Raw genomic sequence first — 19,534 nt, forward strand, 5'->3', positions numbered from 1 at the left:
GGGCAAGATAGGGCCCTATGACAAAAAATACAACATTTGCTGTCGAAATTAACACTTTTCGCCCCAAAAAGCCTTCCCAGCTCTTCTTTCATACTGTGATGAGCTCATTGAGGCCCTCTTTACACGACAGAGAAAACGGCAAAATAAAGTATCAGATGTGCCGTCCGTTTAGACGGGAACGGCGTTTTCGGGGCTTGAATCCGTAACTAAGTGAAACCACCTTCCAGGGTGGAAATCTTTGACAACACTCCGCACCCCGTCCATGTAAACGGAGGAAACGGCAAAACGTGTGTTGTTGCCAGATATTATGAGAGAAATAAGCAGCCAGTTCTATGAAAACAAGCCCTAAAGAGGCGACTAGGCTACATTTAGCACTTTAAACCTATACAGTACATTGGCTATTTGATCTACAAGCTCACTGTGAGCTTGTAGATCGGCTAATTTCACCATATGTATGTAAGTATTAATTCAGATGGGGGTCTGCGAAGAAATACAATAATTTTACATACACATGTTTGAGGACTGTTTAAACAATAATAAAATATCCAAAAATTAACTACACTTCAACTACACTTCAAAAACAAGCCCCAAAAACGCAACAACCAATATTTACAAGCAACTTCAGGAAAAATAAGCCTGAAGTCGCTTATAATAATTAAGCGGACATGGCAACCCCACAGATCAGCTGTGCACACAACAGCGTTTTCTATCAGTGGTGCGTCACCGTCTAAAATAAAAAGTGAGAACGCAACGACACTTTGACGTTTTCACTAGAGAGCGTTTTGTCGTCTAAACGTGGCCTCTGATGCAGTGAAACCCGGGTCAAACCCGGGTCAAAGCCCCTCATGTGTCTAGCAGACACACACATGCATAGTGAATGGCAGGTTTATTAAACAGGTTAATTCTCATTTCCAGCAGCATGTGCTCACAGTAATCTGTCTGAAGTAAATGTTGTCAAACACTTACAAACCCACACGCTGATTCATTCACACAGAGCAGAGTTTTAAGTCTTTTTAGAGCCTCTACTTGACAGACATCTGGCCTACAGATCGTGTGTGTGTGTGTGTGTGTGTGTGTGTGTGTGTGTGTGTGTGTGTGTGTGTGTGTGTGTGTGTGTGTGTGTGTGTGTGTGTGTGTGTGTGTGTGTGTGTGTGTGTGTGTGTGTGTGTGTGTGTGTGTGTGTGTGTGTGTGTGTGTGTGTGTGTGTGTGTGTGTGTGTGTGTGTGTGAGCCGATCTGGGGAGCTGATTACAACCAGCTCCCCTCAGGACACACACTATGAGTTCATAAACTGATACATACTGTAATATTCTTCTGACTATACTGACCACTGGCATGATCACATGACCTCCTCCTATATGGTACATAATGCCGACATGGCATCCACATGACGGCCGCACCACAATTAATTCCTGCCACTTGTAAGTCATGCAGTGCTTTTACTTCATCTTAAAGGAGAATTTTGGACTGAGGTTTTCTTACCTTTTTTCACGTTATGATATCTTAGGATGAATGGTACAGTAGAACAATGTCTTGTTGACTGTTGATTGGTTGACTCCTCCCCCTCTGTCCCGTCCTCTTCTCATAGGTTACCTGATCATGACTGTTGATTGGTTGACTCCCCCCCTCTGTCCCGTCCTCCTCTCATAGGTTACCTGATCATGACTGTTGATTGGTTGACTCCTCCCCCTCTGTCCCGTCCTCTTCTCATAGGTTACCTGATCATGACAGACGATTGGTTCTCTGAGTACGTGTACGAGGTGGTCGTGGACAAGAAGTACCTCGCCGCCGAGGTCCTGGAGGTGATGCAACAGGAGCCCGTCGTACTTCCTGCCTGGGACCCAATGGGAGCCCTGGCGTAAAAAAAACTCCTCCTCCTCGGTCCATTTGACTCCCCCCCCCCCCCCCCCCCCCATCGCTAGGCTGGTTTTATTCTCTCTCCCATTAAAGCCCCCTCCCCCCCCCCTCCACTACACCTCATTATAATAGACAAAAATAATAATAAAGTTTTTCTTCTCTTTTTTTTTACTGGAATGACGTTGTTTCTTGTCTTGCCTTATTTTTACTGTGTATTTTTTAAAGGAGCACTTCACCCATTTTTCAACCTTATATTCACTATAATTGGTCCTCATTCAATCCAGGAACGCATGCTGTGAGATTTTAGATTTTTTTTTGCTATAACCATTATTTTATACTTTGGGCTATTCAAAAATAGCAGATCTACAAGCTCGTAGCGCGGCAACAAACTAATATTCAAATTTTTGCACAAATGTTCACGATTTAAAAGAAATAGCAGATCTACAAGCTCATAGCGCGACACCAAGTGCCACCCTACGAGCTTGTGTATCTGCTACTTTTGAACAGCCAAAGTATACAATAATGGTTAAAGTGATTAAAATCACAGCACAGATGCTATCCAGGTCTTAATGGGTTAAAAATGATATATAATCAAATATTTGCACACATTTTCCACCATTGTTAAACAAATAGCAGATCTACAAGCTCATAGCTGTGGACCGTTCAGAAACCTGACTACCAGTGACATCATCTCTGTTTTCTTTTTTTTAAGGAAGAGGAAAGGCTGTAGGCTGTTTCTTTTAGCTTGGTCCCTGGAACACAATATTTTTAGATGGAGGGGGGGGGGTCCACGGACAAATACATATCATTTTGGGGGTCCTTGACATGAAAAAAGTTTGAGAACCACTGATATTATAGCAACATAAGTTTAAATAAAGAAAGAAAAACAGTTTTAGAAGACATTTGTAGAATCCCCCAGAAGCAAAGACGTGAGTTAAACATGTTCGCTTTAAAAAACATATATATGCACACATATATGAGCTTGTAGATCTGCTATTTTTGAATAGCCCACATTATAAAACAATCTAAAATGACTGTGTGTGTGTGTGTGTGTGTGTGTGTGTGTGCACGCGCTAATACTTGCCGTAGCATAAATTCCCTGGGATGGCAAAGAGGAAAGTTTTGCACCTAAACTGATTCCAGGTTGATTTATTTGAAGAGGTGAAGTTTTATTGTAGATTTGTTATATTTTTTTTCTCCACTTAATCTGTTGAAGGGAGACCAGTGGGGGCAGTAATGCAGTTTATACAAGTGGTGGAAAGTAACTAAGTACATTCACTCAAGTGATACTTTTACTTCTACTCCACTACATCTCAGAGGCAAATATTGTACTTTTACTCCACTACATTTATTTGAAAACTTTTAGTTACTTTGTAGAATTTGATTATTATTACAAAACATACATTAACCACTTCAGCCCTATATACATTTAGGCCATTCGAAAATAGCAGATCTACAAGCTCACAATGCGTCGCAATGCGACACATTGTGAGCTTGTAGATCTGCTATATTCAAATGATTTTAATACATTTGAAAACTTCAAATAGGACATTCTGCATAATGAGTACTTTTACTTTTCATACTTGAAGTACATTTTGATGCCAATACTTTTGTACTTTAACTCGAGTGCATTTTCAATTCCGGACTTTTACTTGTAACAGAGTATTTCTATATTGCAGTATTGATACTTTTTACTGAAGTAAAACATGTGAGTACTTTGTCCGCCACTGGTGGCAACGACGCAAACAAAAACAGGCAAGCGAACAAAATCAACTTCACTTTTATTTGTCTAGACCTTAATGTGTGTTACAGTCTCAGAGGGATCTACAAGCCCACGCTTATCAAAGGAAACGAAATGACCCCCCGCTGTCTTTAGAGAAAAACCCCTTTAATGTTACGTCTTGTGTTAACCCATTCATTCCAGGAACGCATCTGTGTCATTTTAGATTTTTTTTAACTATAGCCTATAATCATTATTTTGTACTTTGGCTATTCAAAAATAGCAGATAAGCAAGCTCATACAAAAACGAATGTGAAAATGTGTGCAAATCTTGGAATATGTATGTTTATTTTAAATGAACATTTTTTAACTCCAAGCTTTGCTTCTGCGGGTCCCTGAAACAAAACCTTTTCATGTCAAGGGCCCCCAAAATGATATCTATTTGCCCCCCCCCCCATCTCAAAATATGTTGAGATGGGGGAGCAAAGATTTGAGTTAAAAATGTTCACTTAAAACTAGGGGTGTGCCGATACACTAATTTCACCAAACGATACGATACGATATTTAGCTCACAACTTCGATACAATTTCGATACGATACGATACGCACTTTTTTATTATGAAAAAATATGGGGGAGAAAAAAAGCAAATGCAAACAAATAATTCAGTTTTTGCATTATTCAGATGCAAACTTGTAGCTTTTCAGCTACAATAGCCGTTTTGAATCCAAATAGGGCAATAGTGTGACACCTGACCCGAAAAAAACAACATGTTGTCACCCTTTTCACCTCGGGCTGTTTGCATGCCTGATTATTATTATTATTATTATTATTATTATTATTATTTTTTAAACAATATTGTTTTTCTCCAAAACGATACATATCGTCACGAAAACGTATCGCGATATATCGCGGGACGATATATCGGCACACCCCTACTTAAAACAAATATATATAGCCTATATTCAAAGCGTTTTGGGTGGTCCTTGACACAGTTTGAGAACCACTGATATAGCAACATACTTTTTAACTTAGGATTTAGAAGATTTGTAGAATCCCACAGAAGCAAAGATTTGAGTTAAAAATTTTGGCTTTAAAAATATATATATATTCAAAGATTTGCACACATTTTCAAGATTTTTTCCCCAAAAATAGCAGATCTACAAGCTCATAGCGTAACCAAATAAATCTAAAAAATGACACACATGCGTTCCCGCTCTACATGGATTAAAGAAATGAAAGTGAGAGAACAGCCAGCACACAATAAATGTAGTTGTATTCACCTCTCTACGCTCAGAGCAACGGACGCGTTTCAAACTAATGTGTGAGGAAGACCCTGTTAGGTCTGTTTTCTCCGTTTTCATGATGTTGTTGAACATTGATCGTGCACCTTGAGACCTGTGTTCAATCTGGACTGTTGCTGGCGTTCTGCTTTGCCGCGCCTTCTCTCTCTTCTCTCAGAGCCTCTGGTATACAGTTTTAAAGCGAACATTTAATGTTTTAAAGCGAACATTTTTAACTCCAATCTGTGCTTCTCCGCGGGGTCCGCGGCCACATACATATCATTTTGGGGGTCCTTGACATGGAAAAGTTGGAGCACCATGATGTAGCAACATACTGTTAGGATTTAGAACACATTTTTAGATATGTGTTTTGCCGCGGACCCCCATCTCAAAATATTGTTCCAGGGACCCCCATGATCCAGGAAAAATGAGTGAAAAATTTTTTGCTTAAAAATATATATATTCAAAGATTTGCAAAAAAGGTTCACGATTTTTAAAAACAATAGCAGATCTACAAGCTCAAAGCACGGCACTCAGTGCCACGCTATGAGCTTGTAGATCTGCTATTTATTTTAAAGGGTCTACACCATGAAAATCACTTTTTTCTTGTTTTTTTGTATTTTTTGGGGTCCCCAGTGTCTCTTGTACCCCAAAAAATGTTTTTTTTTAAATTCAGTCATTCCTTCTCATTTCATGGATTTCCAGAATGGGCGTGTCTGAACAGGTGATCTCAGAATGGAAATGTTTATGATGTCACAAACATTATTGATGGCAAACCCAATGTTAAATGAAAAGTGCCCGAATCGCTCCGAAACTTTTTCTACCCCCCCCTAAGTGGGGGTCTACGAACAAATACTTCGGGCTCGGATTTTGGCTCCGCCCCCCGGAAGTGGGTGAAACAGGCACCTCAAACACTTGGTGGAATTGTTCAAAAATGTTCAAAGTGTTTTTTTTTTCGATTTTGTATTTTTCTTATATGCTTCTTTTTATGCAGAATTTTTCCATTTTTTCTTTTTTTTTAAATAATTTCTTTTAATATTTTTTTTTTATTAACAGACAGAATTGCTCAGTAGCCCCCCCCCTGCCCAAGAGGACGTTTTGGTATTGCAGCTGAAAGTGCTGTATAAGCCAGAGACAATTGACTTGGGATGAGTATATCTGAGTGATGATTTAGGCTCAAACCTTTTGAAAAAGGTTTGAGGGACATACACCATATGATATTAAATATCAAATATTTTTTTTAAATTCATGGTGTAGCTCCTTTAATAGCCAAAGTATATATGGATAAAGTGGTTACAGATGCGTTCCCGCTTTGAATGGGTTAAATAAATGAAGCTTCGGGTATAAAATCACTTCATAAAGCAGAGGTAACATCAGGGTTTCACTGGCTGCACTGCAGTAACTGTATGAAGACAATTAAAGAAGGGGAAGTCAGTGCCGTGAGGTATGCCACACACGCACACGCACACACACACACAGCCTCTGGCTTAAAGCACTGATCTCTCGTGTCAGGTCGATGGAGGTTCTGCCCTGTCTGTCGCTCAGCAGTGGAATGTGAGCGTGATGTGATTTAACTGTAGAATAACACCTCAGAATGTCCAATAACACACATCTCTCTCTCTCTCTCTCTCTCTAGATTGGCTATTTTCAAATAGCCTGTGTATAAAACAGGGCTAAAGTGGTTAATGTACGTTTTATAATGTAATAATTTATATCTACAAAGTAACTTAAGTTTTCAAATAATTGTAGTGGAGTATAGGTACCATATTTTCCTCTTGAGATGTAGTCGAGTAGAAGTAAAAGTACAGAAAATTGGAAATACTCCAGTAAAGTAAAAATACGAAGTACAGTACTTGAGTAAATGCACTTAGTTACTTTACACCACTGTGAGAGACCAGGGGGTCTGTTATAGAGGATGATGGGGCTGTCACTGGGTGGATGAGTACACAGTGTTTGGGTAAACATCTCATGAACCGTCTGGTGGGTCCACTTATCGCTGGGGTTGTGTTCAGTGCATTTTTTCACAGATGGTCCAAACATCTTGCTAAAATTCTCTAACTTTACATTAACGACTTGAACCGTAGCATCCCTATTCTGAGGGAAACAGCGCGAGGCGTTGTGAGCTTGTAGATCTGCTATTTTCGGCAAATAGAGGGGGGAAAATAGCAGACTAAGTACAGGGTGAAAGTTGATTTAGTATTGAGGGTTTAAGCGGTTAAATGTCTGAAAATACACATTAACATGAAACCAACATCTATGAAAAGCTTTAATCTGCAACACAAGTTTATGCGATATATAGTTGGGGTCCCTGCTTCATCTCTCACAGAGAGGGGGTCCTTGGGCTGAAAACATTGAAGACCCCTGATATGAGCTATCATAATATGTAGCCTATAGGACTAGCTACAGTGTTTTACACATATTTCATTTTCTCCACAATTTAGTCATAGTGGCCATTAGTATTTATCCCCACACACATCTGTGTGTTGCAGTGTTGATTTGTTGACAGTCTGTGTAGTTTTAGTCACCTGAAATGTTATACTTTTATTCTACTTTTAGTTGACTAAATATAAGATTTTAGTCGACTAAATCTACAGTCCATTTACTAAAATATATTTTTGGCCGGCCATGATGATGGCGTCGAAATGGCTGATTTTCACTTAGCTGCATGCCGGAAATCGCCGATCTACAAGCTCACCGCCCCCCAGCCAGGAATACGTGCACATACACACATATTTTTTGATTGAGTCAAGATGGAGTGGTGATGACACCCTCATCGTGTTAGCCTACACGGTCACTCTCTTCTTTTTCAACTTTCTACTGAATGCAGACATTTTACTGCAGAGTAAAATGATTAGGAAATATATTAACCCATTCAAGCCAGGAACGCATCTCTTATCATTGTTAGATTTCTTTGGGCTATTCAAAAATAGCAGATCTACAAGCTCATAGCTCGGCACCGAGTGCCGCGCTATGAGCTTGTAGATCTACTATTTTTGGGGAAAACATTTGTAACTCAAATCTTTTCTTGGGGATTCTACAAATGTCTTAAATCCAAAACAAAACAGTTTACGTACACGTTGCTTTAGTATCAGTGGTTCTCAATTTTTTTCACGTCAAGGACCACCCAAAAAAATATGTATTTGGCCGTGGACCCCCCCATCTCAAAATATTTTGTTCCAGGGACCCCCCAGAAGTTTTAACATGAGTTAAAAAAAGTTTGCTTAAAAAATATTTATATTTAAAGATTTGCATAAATCTTCACGATAAAAAATAAATAGCAGATGAGCTTGTAGATCTGCTATTTTTGAATAGCCAAAGACATCTTAAAATGACACCGATGTGTTTCCCCGGTCTTAAAGGGCTAACACACTGTTCATGTTGTTCCTCCATTGCTTGTACACGTTTATCTGAGTAAGCCATACAGGCTCCATTACATTAGAGGCCGTATACATACAGCCAGTCTAAAGCTCAGCTTCCCTCAACAATAACACTTCTCTTCATGTGTTTGAGCAAAAAACAAAAACAATATGCTATAAATGTGTTCATCAACCTGTTATTACATCTAAATGATTCCCCAAGCAGATGTTTCTACAGACTGACCGAGGCCCAGACACAAAACCTTCCACACATAATAATATAGACAAGTGTAGGTAATACACAAATACAATATAAATAAAGGCACAGCCAGGCAGCCAATTGTTTGGATGTAATGTCTTTATTTCTGTGAGACGATAAAGTACTGGAACACATTTTGAACAGCAGACGCTGCCGTTAGATGTGTCTGCTATTCACAGTGGTGGAAAAAAGTACTCAAATGTTTTACTTGAGTAAAAGTATCGATGCAAGTAAAAGTCCGGAATTCAAAATGTACTTTTTTTTGCACACATTTTCACATACAAAAACAAAAAATAGCAGATCTACAAGCTCATAGCACGGCACTCGGTGCCGCTTGTATATCTGCTATTTTTTAATAGCCAAAGAAATCTAAAAAAGACACGGATACTTTCCCGGCTAAATGGGTTAAATGGCTTTTTTAAAAGGCATTTAAGCCATAACTAGGCTACGTTTGAACTTAGTGTGAGGTGGTGCAACTAGCCCCTGATGACCTATGATGACACGTCAATGTTGTCATTTACTGGGAAGTTGGAGGTGAATAAATTCCACAGAAAAAGGCGAGTGAAAGAAGGGGATGTGGACCTGGCTGACTCGTCACTATTACATTGCATCTCATCACACATTCAGTGTATCAGTTAACATGAGTTTAATATGGATTGGTTGGATAAAGCATAGATGGGCTGTTCTCAACCTTTTATGAGCTCTGCAGCACTATAGCATATTTCAGTTAAATAATGACCATTAAGATATGCAAAGTATTCAGATAAAAAACACATTTCCTAAATCATTTTGCCAAGTCACAAAACCATGTGACTTCGGCCAAAAGACTGAGACGCATCTTTAGGAATCGGATTTGAATCAGATCTGAAACCACTTCTGCATGTGGCTCAGGTCGGATTTGTACAAATCAGATTCCGTGTGACCGGTCTCTGTTCAGACTACCGGTACATAAAGCAAATGGGATTCCAATCTGGATGTGACACAGATCTGATTCAGGCTGGATTTGGCTGTGCTGTGGCTGATGGCTGATCTTAACTGACACACCTGGCTTGAGTCCAAACTAATTGGACTGTGAGCTGGGTGTGAGCAGAGTTCTATCTCTGTGTGTGTGTGTGTGTGTGTGTGTGTGTGTGTGTGTGTGTGTGTGTGTGTGTGTGTGTGTGTGTGTGTGTGTGTGTGTGTGTGTGTGTGTGTGTGTGTGTGTGTGTGTGTGTGTGTGTGTGTGTGTGTGTGTGTGATGCACAGAGTGACGTCAATGAGAGAGAGAGAGAGAGAGAGAGAGAGAGAGAGAGAGAAACTCTGTTCACAACAACTTTTTTTTTTTTGGATGGTGGAGCCTGTCAATGGTTCCAGAAGTTAAGCAGCAGAACACCTCCAGCAGAGCGGTGGACTGTCAGATCGGTTGTGAGGCATTATGTTAAAAAAGGTAAGACCTTCAAAATACCAGTGGTGGAATAAGTACTCACATATTTTACTTAAGTAAAAGTAGCAATACCGCAATATAAAAATACTCTGATACAAGTAAAAGGCCTGTGTTCAAAATGTTACTTGAGTAAAAGTACAAAAGTATTGGCATCAAAATATACTTAAAGTAACAAAAGTAAAAGCACTAAAATGTTTGAAAATACCAGATCTACAAGCTCACAACGCGTTGCGATGCGACCCGTTGTGAGCTTGTAGATTGGCTATTTTACACAAGTACAATGTTTGCCTCGGAGACGTAGTGGAGTAGAAGTAAAAGTACTGAAAATGGAAAATACTCCAGTATAAATACCTCAAAATTGTACTTAAGTACAGTACTTGAGTAAATGTACTTAGTTACTTTCCACCACTGCAAAAGACTATGATTGTATATTATGATGATCACATGTGAATCCTTTCATGTCCATGACCATCACACTACTACACTTTATACACACTTGTATAAACAAACAAATTCATAACTAATAATCACACATCCCATCATAATAACTAACTAAATATTCCTTTAAATCAACTGTATGCTAACGCTGATATTTTCAGATGGGGCGTCCGCGGCCAAATACATATCAATTTGGGGGTCCTTTCAACATTCCCCACTGACAGGCCTGTAGAAAAATAAAAAAGTCTAGTAGCATAATTGTTTTATCCTTACATTAGGTAAGGGATGCCAATGTGTTATGATTTTACTGTTAAGAAACACCTACACTTACGTTTCTTTTGTTGTTTTTTTATTCAAAAGAGGTCTGTATCAGTGGTTCTCAAACGTTTACATTTCAAGGACCCCACTTAACTCTGACAGTGTGCACATGGAACCAAATGGACCCTTTCATTAATAATAATAATAATAATCGCCTCAGAGGGTTCCCGGCTTGATGCTCGTCTCCCCCTTGGTTAGTGTTAACCCTTTAAGACCTGAGGCCGATTCTACATGTCTTCTAAATCCCAACAGTTTTCTGAAAAACCTATGTTTCTATATAAGTGGTGCTCAAACTTTTTCATGTCAAGGACCCCCACAATGATATGTATTTGGCCAACGACCCGAATCTCAAAATATGTTGTTCCAGGGAACCCCATGAAGCAAAGATTTGATTTACAAATGTTCGTTAAAAACATACATATATTCAAAGATTTGTACACATTTTAACGATTTCTCAAAAATAGCAGATCTACAAGCTCATAGTGCGGCACTCGTGCCGCACTATGAGCTTGTAGATCTGCTATTTTTGAATAGCCAATAATAATAATCGCCTCAGAAGGCTCCCGGCTTGAGGCTCGTCTCCCCCTTGGTTAGCGTTAAAGGACGACATCACCAATTTTCAACTTCCTCATATAATAGGTCCTCACTAATGCTCATGATAACGTGGCACCCCTCTTGGCTACTCGGTCAGTGTCTCAGAGGAGAGCTGTGGACAGTTCAGAAACCTGCCTACCAGTGGCATCATCCATGGGGAATCCAAGCTAATAGAAACTACAGGCTTTCTATTCCTGGAAAGTTAGCATGCTATAATGGAAGCCATTGTTCTCGCCTTAATGAAAATCAAAAGAAAAAATTACAATATTGAAGAAAAAAAAACCTTCATAACGATGATGTCACTGGTAGGCGGGTTTCTGAAGTGTCCACAGCCCTCCTATGAGACACAGACCGAGTAGAAAACAATTACACAATTTTATCAGGAGTATTAGTGAGGATCTGTTATATGCAGGGCCGGTTCTGGGCTGATCAGCGCCCTAGGCGAGATTCCTCTGATGCGCCCCCCCGCACACGCGCTTCTGGTTTCTGGGCGGATTTTGATACTTATTTTTTTGCTTTTGGCTACTTTATTTCGGTTTTAGGGTTAGATTAGGGTTATGTTATTTAACTCTCTTTTTGCCTGATTTTACCGATTTATTATCAAAACATTTAAAATGTATTAAAATATATATACATATTTTTTTTCCCCCGATTTTTTTTTGCCGCCTCTCCAAACTACCGCTCTAGGCGACCGCCTATGTCGCCTGTATGGACGCGCCGGCCCTGATTATATGAAGATAGGTTGAAAATGGGTGAAGTTGTCCTTTAAAGTGTCCTTGAGCAAGATGCACGTTGGTGCCTTGCATGGTTTCCTACACTATCTACTTTTCGCTGGGGACCCCCTGGAACCCCGCAAGGACCCCTGGGGGGGTCCCCGCACCCCACTTTGAGAACCTATGCCTTAGATCATGGGTCTCCATCAGGGGGTCCGGGCTCCCCTAGGGGCCAGGGGCCTCAGAGTTACTATGTGAGGGGGTCGCCAAATATTTGTGTTAAACAACCTTTTTGTTTTCTTTTTATTAACCACTCGAACCCCTAGCATCCCTATTCCCCTATCCCTATAGCAGATCTACAAGCTCAAAACGCGTCACTCTGCGACACCTTGTGAGCTTGTAGATCGGCTATTTTCGATGAAGAGATTTGGTGTAGAGGGGGGGGGTTAAGTTTGGTAAGTATATTGAGAGTTTAAATGTCTTACCGATCAAATCTGCGCTGCGTCGAAAAAGCAAGAATAACACGACTTTGACTAAAAATAAATAAAGCGTTGGATTACAGATCTGCAGCTAAATCTGCAGCCTGCGGCGAAAGATAAGGTGAGTCACTGCCCATCTTTCCCCGCAGGCTGAAAACCCACCTCTTCAGGAAACACTACCCTTCCTCTTCGCCTTGCCTACTTGTTGTTAACTAGTTGTACGAACTCTTGTTTTATAGTTTTATTGGATCTTGTTTATTCGATACACTTATTTGTTTTAGCTCTAGCTCATTTGATTTTCCTATTTTGTCTCATCTGTTTAAGAAAGTAGGTAGCTGATATATTGCACTTTTACCTTAGCTCTAGGTATACTCTGAGTTGCTTGTTTTAGAAGAGAATGCACTTCATACTTCTGGTGATAAGTAGTTTCGTTCCCTACCTATGTTGAATGCACTTACTGTAAGTCGCTTTGGATAAAAGAGTCTGCTAAATGACTGTAATGTAATGTAATGTAATGTAATGTAATGTAAATCTCTGCTTGTTGATCTTCATAACTTTAGTGAGAAGAATGGAATCCGGTGAAGTCACCTTAGGCAGGAATATATTTTTTGTTTTTTCTTTCCAGAAAACCTTAAAAAAAATGACTTAGGCAATCATGCTATGAGGCTAATGATATATTTAAAAAAGCAGAAACAGCAGATCTACAAGCTTACAATGTGTCACATTGTAAGCTCGTAGATCTGCTATGTCAGCTTTTTTCCCCAAATTATTTTGAAAGTATAGAATTATTAAACACGTCAGTAATTTATTTGTATATATTTAAGTTTTGTTATCAGCCCTGTGCATTTTATTACTACAAAGCCTAAAAGGCAAACAGAGGCGTCACTTTTCCAGTGTTCCAATGCCAAAAACACAATGAAATCATGAATCGCAATTACGCGTGAGACAATTGACCGTCGACTTGAATTTAGCAATGGTGACAGTCACTGTACTTAATTAAAAGTAGCAATACCACAGTATAAAAATACTCTGTTACAAGTAAAGTGTGATCAAAATGTTATTGACAAAAGTATTGGCATCAAAATATACTTACAGTAAAGTACCAAAAGTGAAAGTACTAAAATGTTTGAAAATAGCAGATCTACAAGCTCACAACAGTCCACTGTTTCACCATAGACATTAGAACTAAGTACATACCTTAGTTCTACTGGATCTCTTCTCCACTATCCCTAACTTTACTTTACTTTATTTGTTTATTTAGACAGAGAGCATATTAATGAACGTCACATGAACGTAAATACACCGGATTTAGCAAAGATGCTAATTTTCATCCGCAGTCCTCACACAAAACATAAAATCAGAAAAACAGACAGACAAACGGTGGAATACATTTACATAACATTACATAGCCTAAAAATAAACCTAAAACATGATCACAAATGGTTGCAGCTTTGGTTTTCAAGCAACCATCTTTTCACATTGAATTTAAAAGATGTAAATGTAGCACAATCCCTTATACGTAGAGGAAGGCCATTCCATGCTACACAACCCTGTACTGAGAGGACATTTTGACCCAAAGTTGTTTGCCGGTGCGGCACTTCACAATCTCCTGGAGTGGTTGCTCTGGTACTGATTCCTATTTTTTTAGTCTAGTTCGAATTTCTTGAATTTCAATATATTAGTCATAGTTTTACTCATAATAATTCAGTTTAGTTATAGTTTTCATCAGTGAAAAAAGGATGTAGCCTAGTAGTCCACCAACATTTTTTGTCATAGTTTTAGCCGAAGAAATGAACACTTCTGCTCCTTAATACCATGTGACCAGGTTGACTTTGACAACCTGCCTTCATTACTCTGAAGCGTGTGTGTGTGTGTGTGTGTGTGTGTGTGTGTGTGTGTGTGTGTGTGTGTGTGTGTGTGTGTGTGTGTGTGTGTGTGTGTGTGTGTGTGTGTGTGTGTGTGTGTGTGTGTGTGTGTGTGTGTGTGTGGTAATGGGGATTAAGGCAGCACTTGAGCTGAGGCAGATTGGAATGACATTCTGGCACTTTAGGAGCCCTGGACTTTAATGAGACTGTGTGTGTGTGTGTGTGTGTGTGTGTGTGTGTGTGTGTGTGTGTGTTCTCGTATTTGTTACCTACTTAGGACCTTTACCAGTAAAAAGAGCTTCCATATTAGGACCGGTGGACAAGTTAGGACCAAAATCATGGTCCTTATAAGGATGACCACTGCAACAGATAGAGGGTGCCATTTTACCATGCCTGGTGTTGAAATTGGGATGGTCCTAAAAAGGAGGCATTTTTACATTTGAGATCGCCCCCCTCTGGCCAACTCATGTAATTACAGGTGTGTGTAGAATTTCGAAGCGCCGCCTCTGGCCAACTTATGTTTTACATGTGTGTGACTGTTTAGTAAGTGAGACTGTTTAGTAAGTGCCATTGAAGGATACATCAACATTGAAGAACATAAAATATATATAATGAATAAACTAATAAATATAGAATAATTATAGAATAAATTACTATATTTGGCTGCCATATAATATAACATATTAGCATAATTAGCCTATATATTATATTTACACATAGTATTATAATTAGCCTATACATTATATAATTACATTTTATCATTACAATCATCCATAAAGGCTATAGCAAAAAGTCTGGTGTTGAATTGATTCACATATAGGCAAACAAAGGCCAGCCTACTGTACATGCTAGACCTCCTGCTTATGGAACACATACATCATGCAGAGAGAGTAACTGGGGCCGTGCATGGATAGGTTTTCTCTTTTTTTTTGGGGGGGGGGGGGAGGCAATTTCAGTAGTCAGTCCCCCAAATTTCCCCCAAAACTACAGGTAGATAGACATTACATGCCAATTAAAAATAGAGACGATTTCAATAAACATTCCATTATGTCAGATGTTATGGTATTTTAAGTTTGCAACAATGTCCAAATTACATTAAAGTTGGCAGCTCATCTCAGTGTGCTGTTTGATTCAAATAACTTGACACGATGATCAATTCGAAACGAAAGCTAAATTAACTCCCAGATGTGTGTACTGTACGTGTAAGTCTACACAGTTTTATCACAGTTTTTAGGTCATTAAATTAATCTAATCTTAAAAAAGGACCGCCATTATAATATATACAGTATACAAATAGATAGGCCTACTGCGTTGGCCACTGCTGTACAAATGGAGCCAAATGGACCCTTACATGGTGGCCACCTCATTCATACTATAGCAGCCACAAATTCAAGCCATGTCATCCCAGCAGCCACAATCTGTTCACTCACAGCAAGGTCCAAACCTACAATTCCATGGATCTGTTCATAGCCTCTGCAAATGGGATACCCAGGTCATCACTTCCTGTGTTCAAAAGTGTTCGAGAGAGTGAATTTGTCCTACTGAAAATGGCTCTAGATAACCTCCTAGATATTCACCCCCAACTTACTGAACAATATAAATATCAGATCCTACTAGAGACCATCTTCAGCACTCAGGTGCTAACAAATTGGCCAGATTCAGCATGCAAGACCATATTCCACTGCTTTTTTTGTGACCATCTTTTTATTTTATTTTTATTTTAAAAGCTTTTCAGGGGAGGAGACATTATGTTATTTATCTGAGCATGTACATACAATTCATACGAAATCACAATAACTTACAGGAGTAAATGTTTTTTTTTTTTTAGAACACAAATTGTCCTTATGTGATCGTTTATGTACCCGCATGGTTTGCCTACTGGCAACATTTTTAGTCTCTTCCTCCGATAGTGGCGGTTCTGTGGTTGCTAAGCAACCCAGTCCGCTTCTTAACCCCCCCACCTTACCCCCAGGATCGATACGATACGATAATACTTTATTGTCAGTTTGCACTGAAATTTGTCTTGCGACCCAACAGCCATGTATGCAACATATAACAGTACACACATTTGACATGACACAAGAAAACAACAAAATACATACATAAAGAAAGACATGCAAAGACAAGAGCAATGTCCACCACTCAGCCTACCCCTGGCTTATAACTCCTGATTAAGCCTCAATGTCGTCTGATGGACAAAGGACCTCTTCAGTTTGACCTTATTGTATGTAGGAACACTGTATCTCCTTCTTGAAGGCAGCAACCTATATTCTCCATACAAAGCATGGCTAGTGTTTGAAGTGATATTCCTTGCCAACCTTATCATACTGTTATTATACGTGGATGTATAGAGCCTCTGAAGTGGTTGTCCAACAATCTTTGAACAAATGTTCACTTGCTGCAGCAGTTGTGATTTTAAAGCTACAGACAGACATCCATACCAGGTGGTACTACAGTACTGCAGAACACTCATAATAACAGAAGTGAAAAACAAAAGAAGAATCTGTCTACTAGCACCAAAAGATCTCAGACGGCGAAGGAAATAGACTCTTTGTTTTGTCTTCTTACCCACTGATTCAATCTGGTCTTTCCATGACAAAAGGTGGTCTATTACTACTCCTAGGTATGTATACGAACATACCTGGTTGATCTGTTCACTATGAATAGTAATGGGGGATCTGTGTATCTCTAGTGGAGCACCAAAAACAATCTCTTCTGACTTTTTTGTGTTAATGATAAGAGCGTTGTTATCACTCCACTCCACCACCTTATTTACTCTGTGTTGGTGCAGTCCAGGATCACTGGAACTATCCAAAAGAGAAATCAAGACTGTATCATCAGAGTACTTTAGAATGTATTGGTCTGGTTTGTCAGTGCGACATTCAGACAGACATTCCTCAGTACGACAGCTGTCAGTATAAAAGTTAATGCTGAGGAGAGGGTTTTGTTCACTTTCACCCTCTGTACTCTGTTCGTAAGGAAGGAAGCATACCAGTGAATTAAGTATGGATTCAGTTCCAACTGTACCATCTTTGACACCAGAATATCAGACTGTATTGTATTGAATATACAATTCATCATTCATTGATCGCACAGACTTTTTTGGAAAAGGGAAAAGGGAGACACATGATGTACATATGCATATTACACACTTATTTTTAGCCATATTCCACTGCTCTCTGAGCACTTCAAGAACGATATGGCCTGCCAAGGCTGCTAGTTCAGAGTGAAATTGTCACATTATTGAATTCCCCTATTATTCGCATTAGTAATGTTAAGGCCTTGGATGATTTTTCCCTTATCCATGTTCTGGTGGGAATGTTGCTGTGCTTAGAGGGCCCTAATGGCAAAAACATGTTGTAATGAGGATATCCTTAACTCTGTCCAACATAGTTCTTATGTTGATATTTGCCTTTAAAATTCCCCTTCATCTCACAAAGCCAAGTCCCTAATTGACAAAAATGAGACCCCTACTTGCTGATGGTGGGTTTGACATCAGATAATGGGCTAGCAATGACACAGCTGCAATAAACCATCTCTCACCAGATCCGAAAAGTGAACCGTGGCTATCAGAGAATGGAGGAGACCCCAAGGAGCTAACATTAGGCCTCCAACGGAACTGCTCTACTGACATACTGAGTTATAAGAACAAGTCCATTATTTACCATCAGCCTACAATGAGGAACATTTAAAACAAATAGTGTCAAGACATTATGATCCTCTGGGCTATATGACTCCTTTCACATCTCGTGCAAAGATCATAGTGCAGGATCTATGGAACCAGGAAAGAGGATGGGATAACTTCATTAAAACGTATAGCTTGTTGGAGAAATGGCACGCATAGGAAATGGAGCTGCAAAATCTCCCTGACATTCACTTTGCTCATTATCTGTCCCCCTCTATCAATGCAGCCATTTCAGAATCCCACCTGCTTGTGCCTCGGAGTGTATCTATGGTTCTGTAGCCTACCTTCATACTACAGACAAACATCACCACACCCATGTCAGTTCTCCAGTTAGAACTTTAAAACCTCACACTGCATATATGTAACTCAGAGTGTACAAATAGGCCCTCCTCATTCCTACAATAGCAACATATAACAAATGCAGGTAAATGCAAGGTTATCAATTCTCCTGTATAATATACTGTATAGGTACATGACACTCAGACTGGTGTCCTGTGATCTGTCACAGGCCCCTGTTGCTAAATAATTAGCATTGTTTGGCTGGAGCTAAGTAGCTTCCAAAAATCACATTCCTACATTTTGATGCGTTCTTTCTGGGGTAGCATATAATGTGATCCTTTTTTGTGAGCAGCCACACCATTCTGATCCTAACTAAGGCTGGGAGATGTGTATCAAGAACCTAAAACATTCATATTAACAGTTTGAAAAAGCCTATTGATTTGCCTACATTTGGGCATTTATTTTGAGTATTAATGTTCCAAAAAGGTTCCTCTTATGTCACTAGTCATCTCCCTCAATGCCTCATTCCAAAATAAAACAGAATAATTTGACATTTGTCTCAGAATAATGTACATTTATGACCTTATGTTGATGTTGCATTGTCTTTTTTGCATTTGTGGAAATTCTCTATAGCAACCATACCATAATATATGTGTGTCACTATTTCAGGTGGGGAACATCAACATATGTTTTCTATACATCTTGAAGATTGTAAAAATGCCAAAGTTGTTGTTGCGACCGTTAGGTCGCTGTTTATTGGAACAGAGGGCACCAAATGCTGATTCTCTATGTGTGTCTGTATCTCTCTCTCTCTGTCACCCACCTAATATGGTGCCATGATGATGTCACATATGACACATTATGTCTGACGTCACAATATTGAGCCCGCTGCCCATATATGGGCTTAACATGGGGAACCCATGCTAACCACTGTCTAGATCTCCATATATGGGCATAAAAGGGACAAGCCATGAATATGTTTGACGTCACAATATTGAGCCCATATATGGGCTTAACATGGGGAACCCATGCTAAACACTGTCTAGATCTCCATATATGGGCATAAAAGGGGCAAGCCATGAGCCCACTGACAGTCAGGGATCTCCATAATAGCGACCTAAGTAATGGTCGCAGATAGATAGCATGCGAATAATCCCATAAATGGGAATGACCCCATGGTGTCAATAACTACTGGAGAAGCGACCGTAAGGTCGCTTCTCGCCCTTAAGGTCCTTGCACACTGGTGCGTCTTTTCGTTGCGTTTTTTT

General features: G+C 39.5%; 1 protein-coding gene across 1 annotated transcript in view; it reads left to right on the plus strand.

Annotated features, from left to right (window-relative positions):
* blmh (bleomycin hydrolase) overlaps window positions 1-2,033 on the plus strand; it is an 85,256-nt gene extending 83,223 nt beyond the window's left edge. The window contains 1 exon segment of the mRNA XM_080428749.1: window positions 1,713-2,033. Within this exon segment, the coding sequence (XP_080284875.1) occupies window positions 1,713-1,861 (149 nt within the window). The 3' untranslated portion in view covers window positions 1,862-2,033.
* The last annotated feature ends 17,501 nt before the right edge of the window (window positions 2,034-19,534 follow it).

This window comes from Gymnoscopelus braueri (assembly GCF_963280865.1).
Source record: "Gymnoscopelus braueri genome assembly, chromosome: 5".
In the NCBI taxonomy this organism is placed as follows: Eukaryota; Metazoa; Chordata; class Actinopteri; order Myctophiformes; family Myctophidae; genus Gymnoscopelus; species Gymnoscopelus braueri.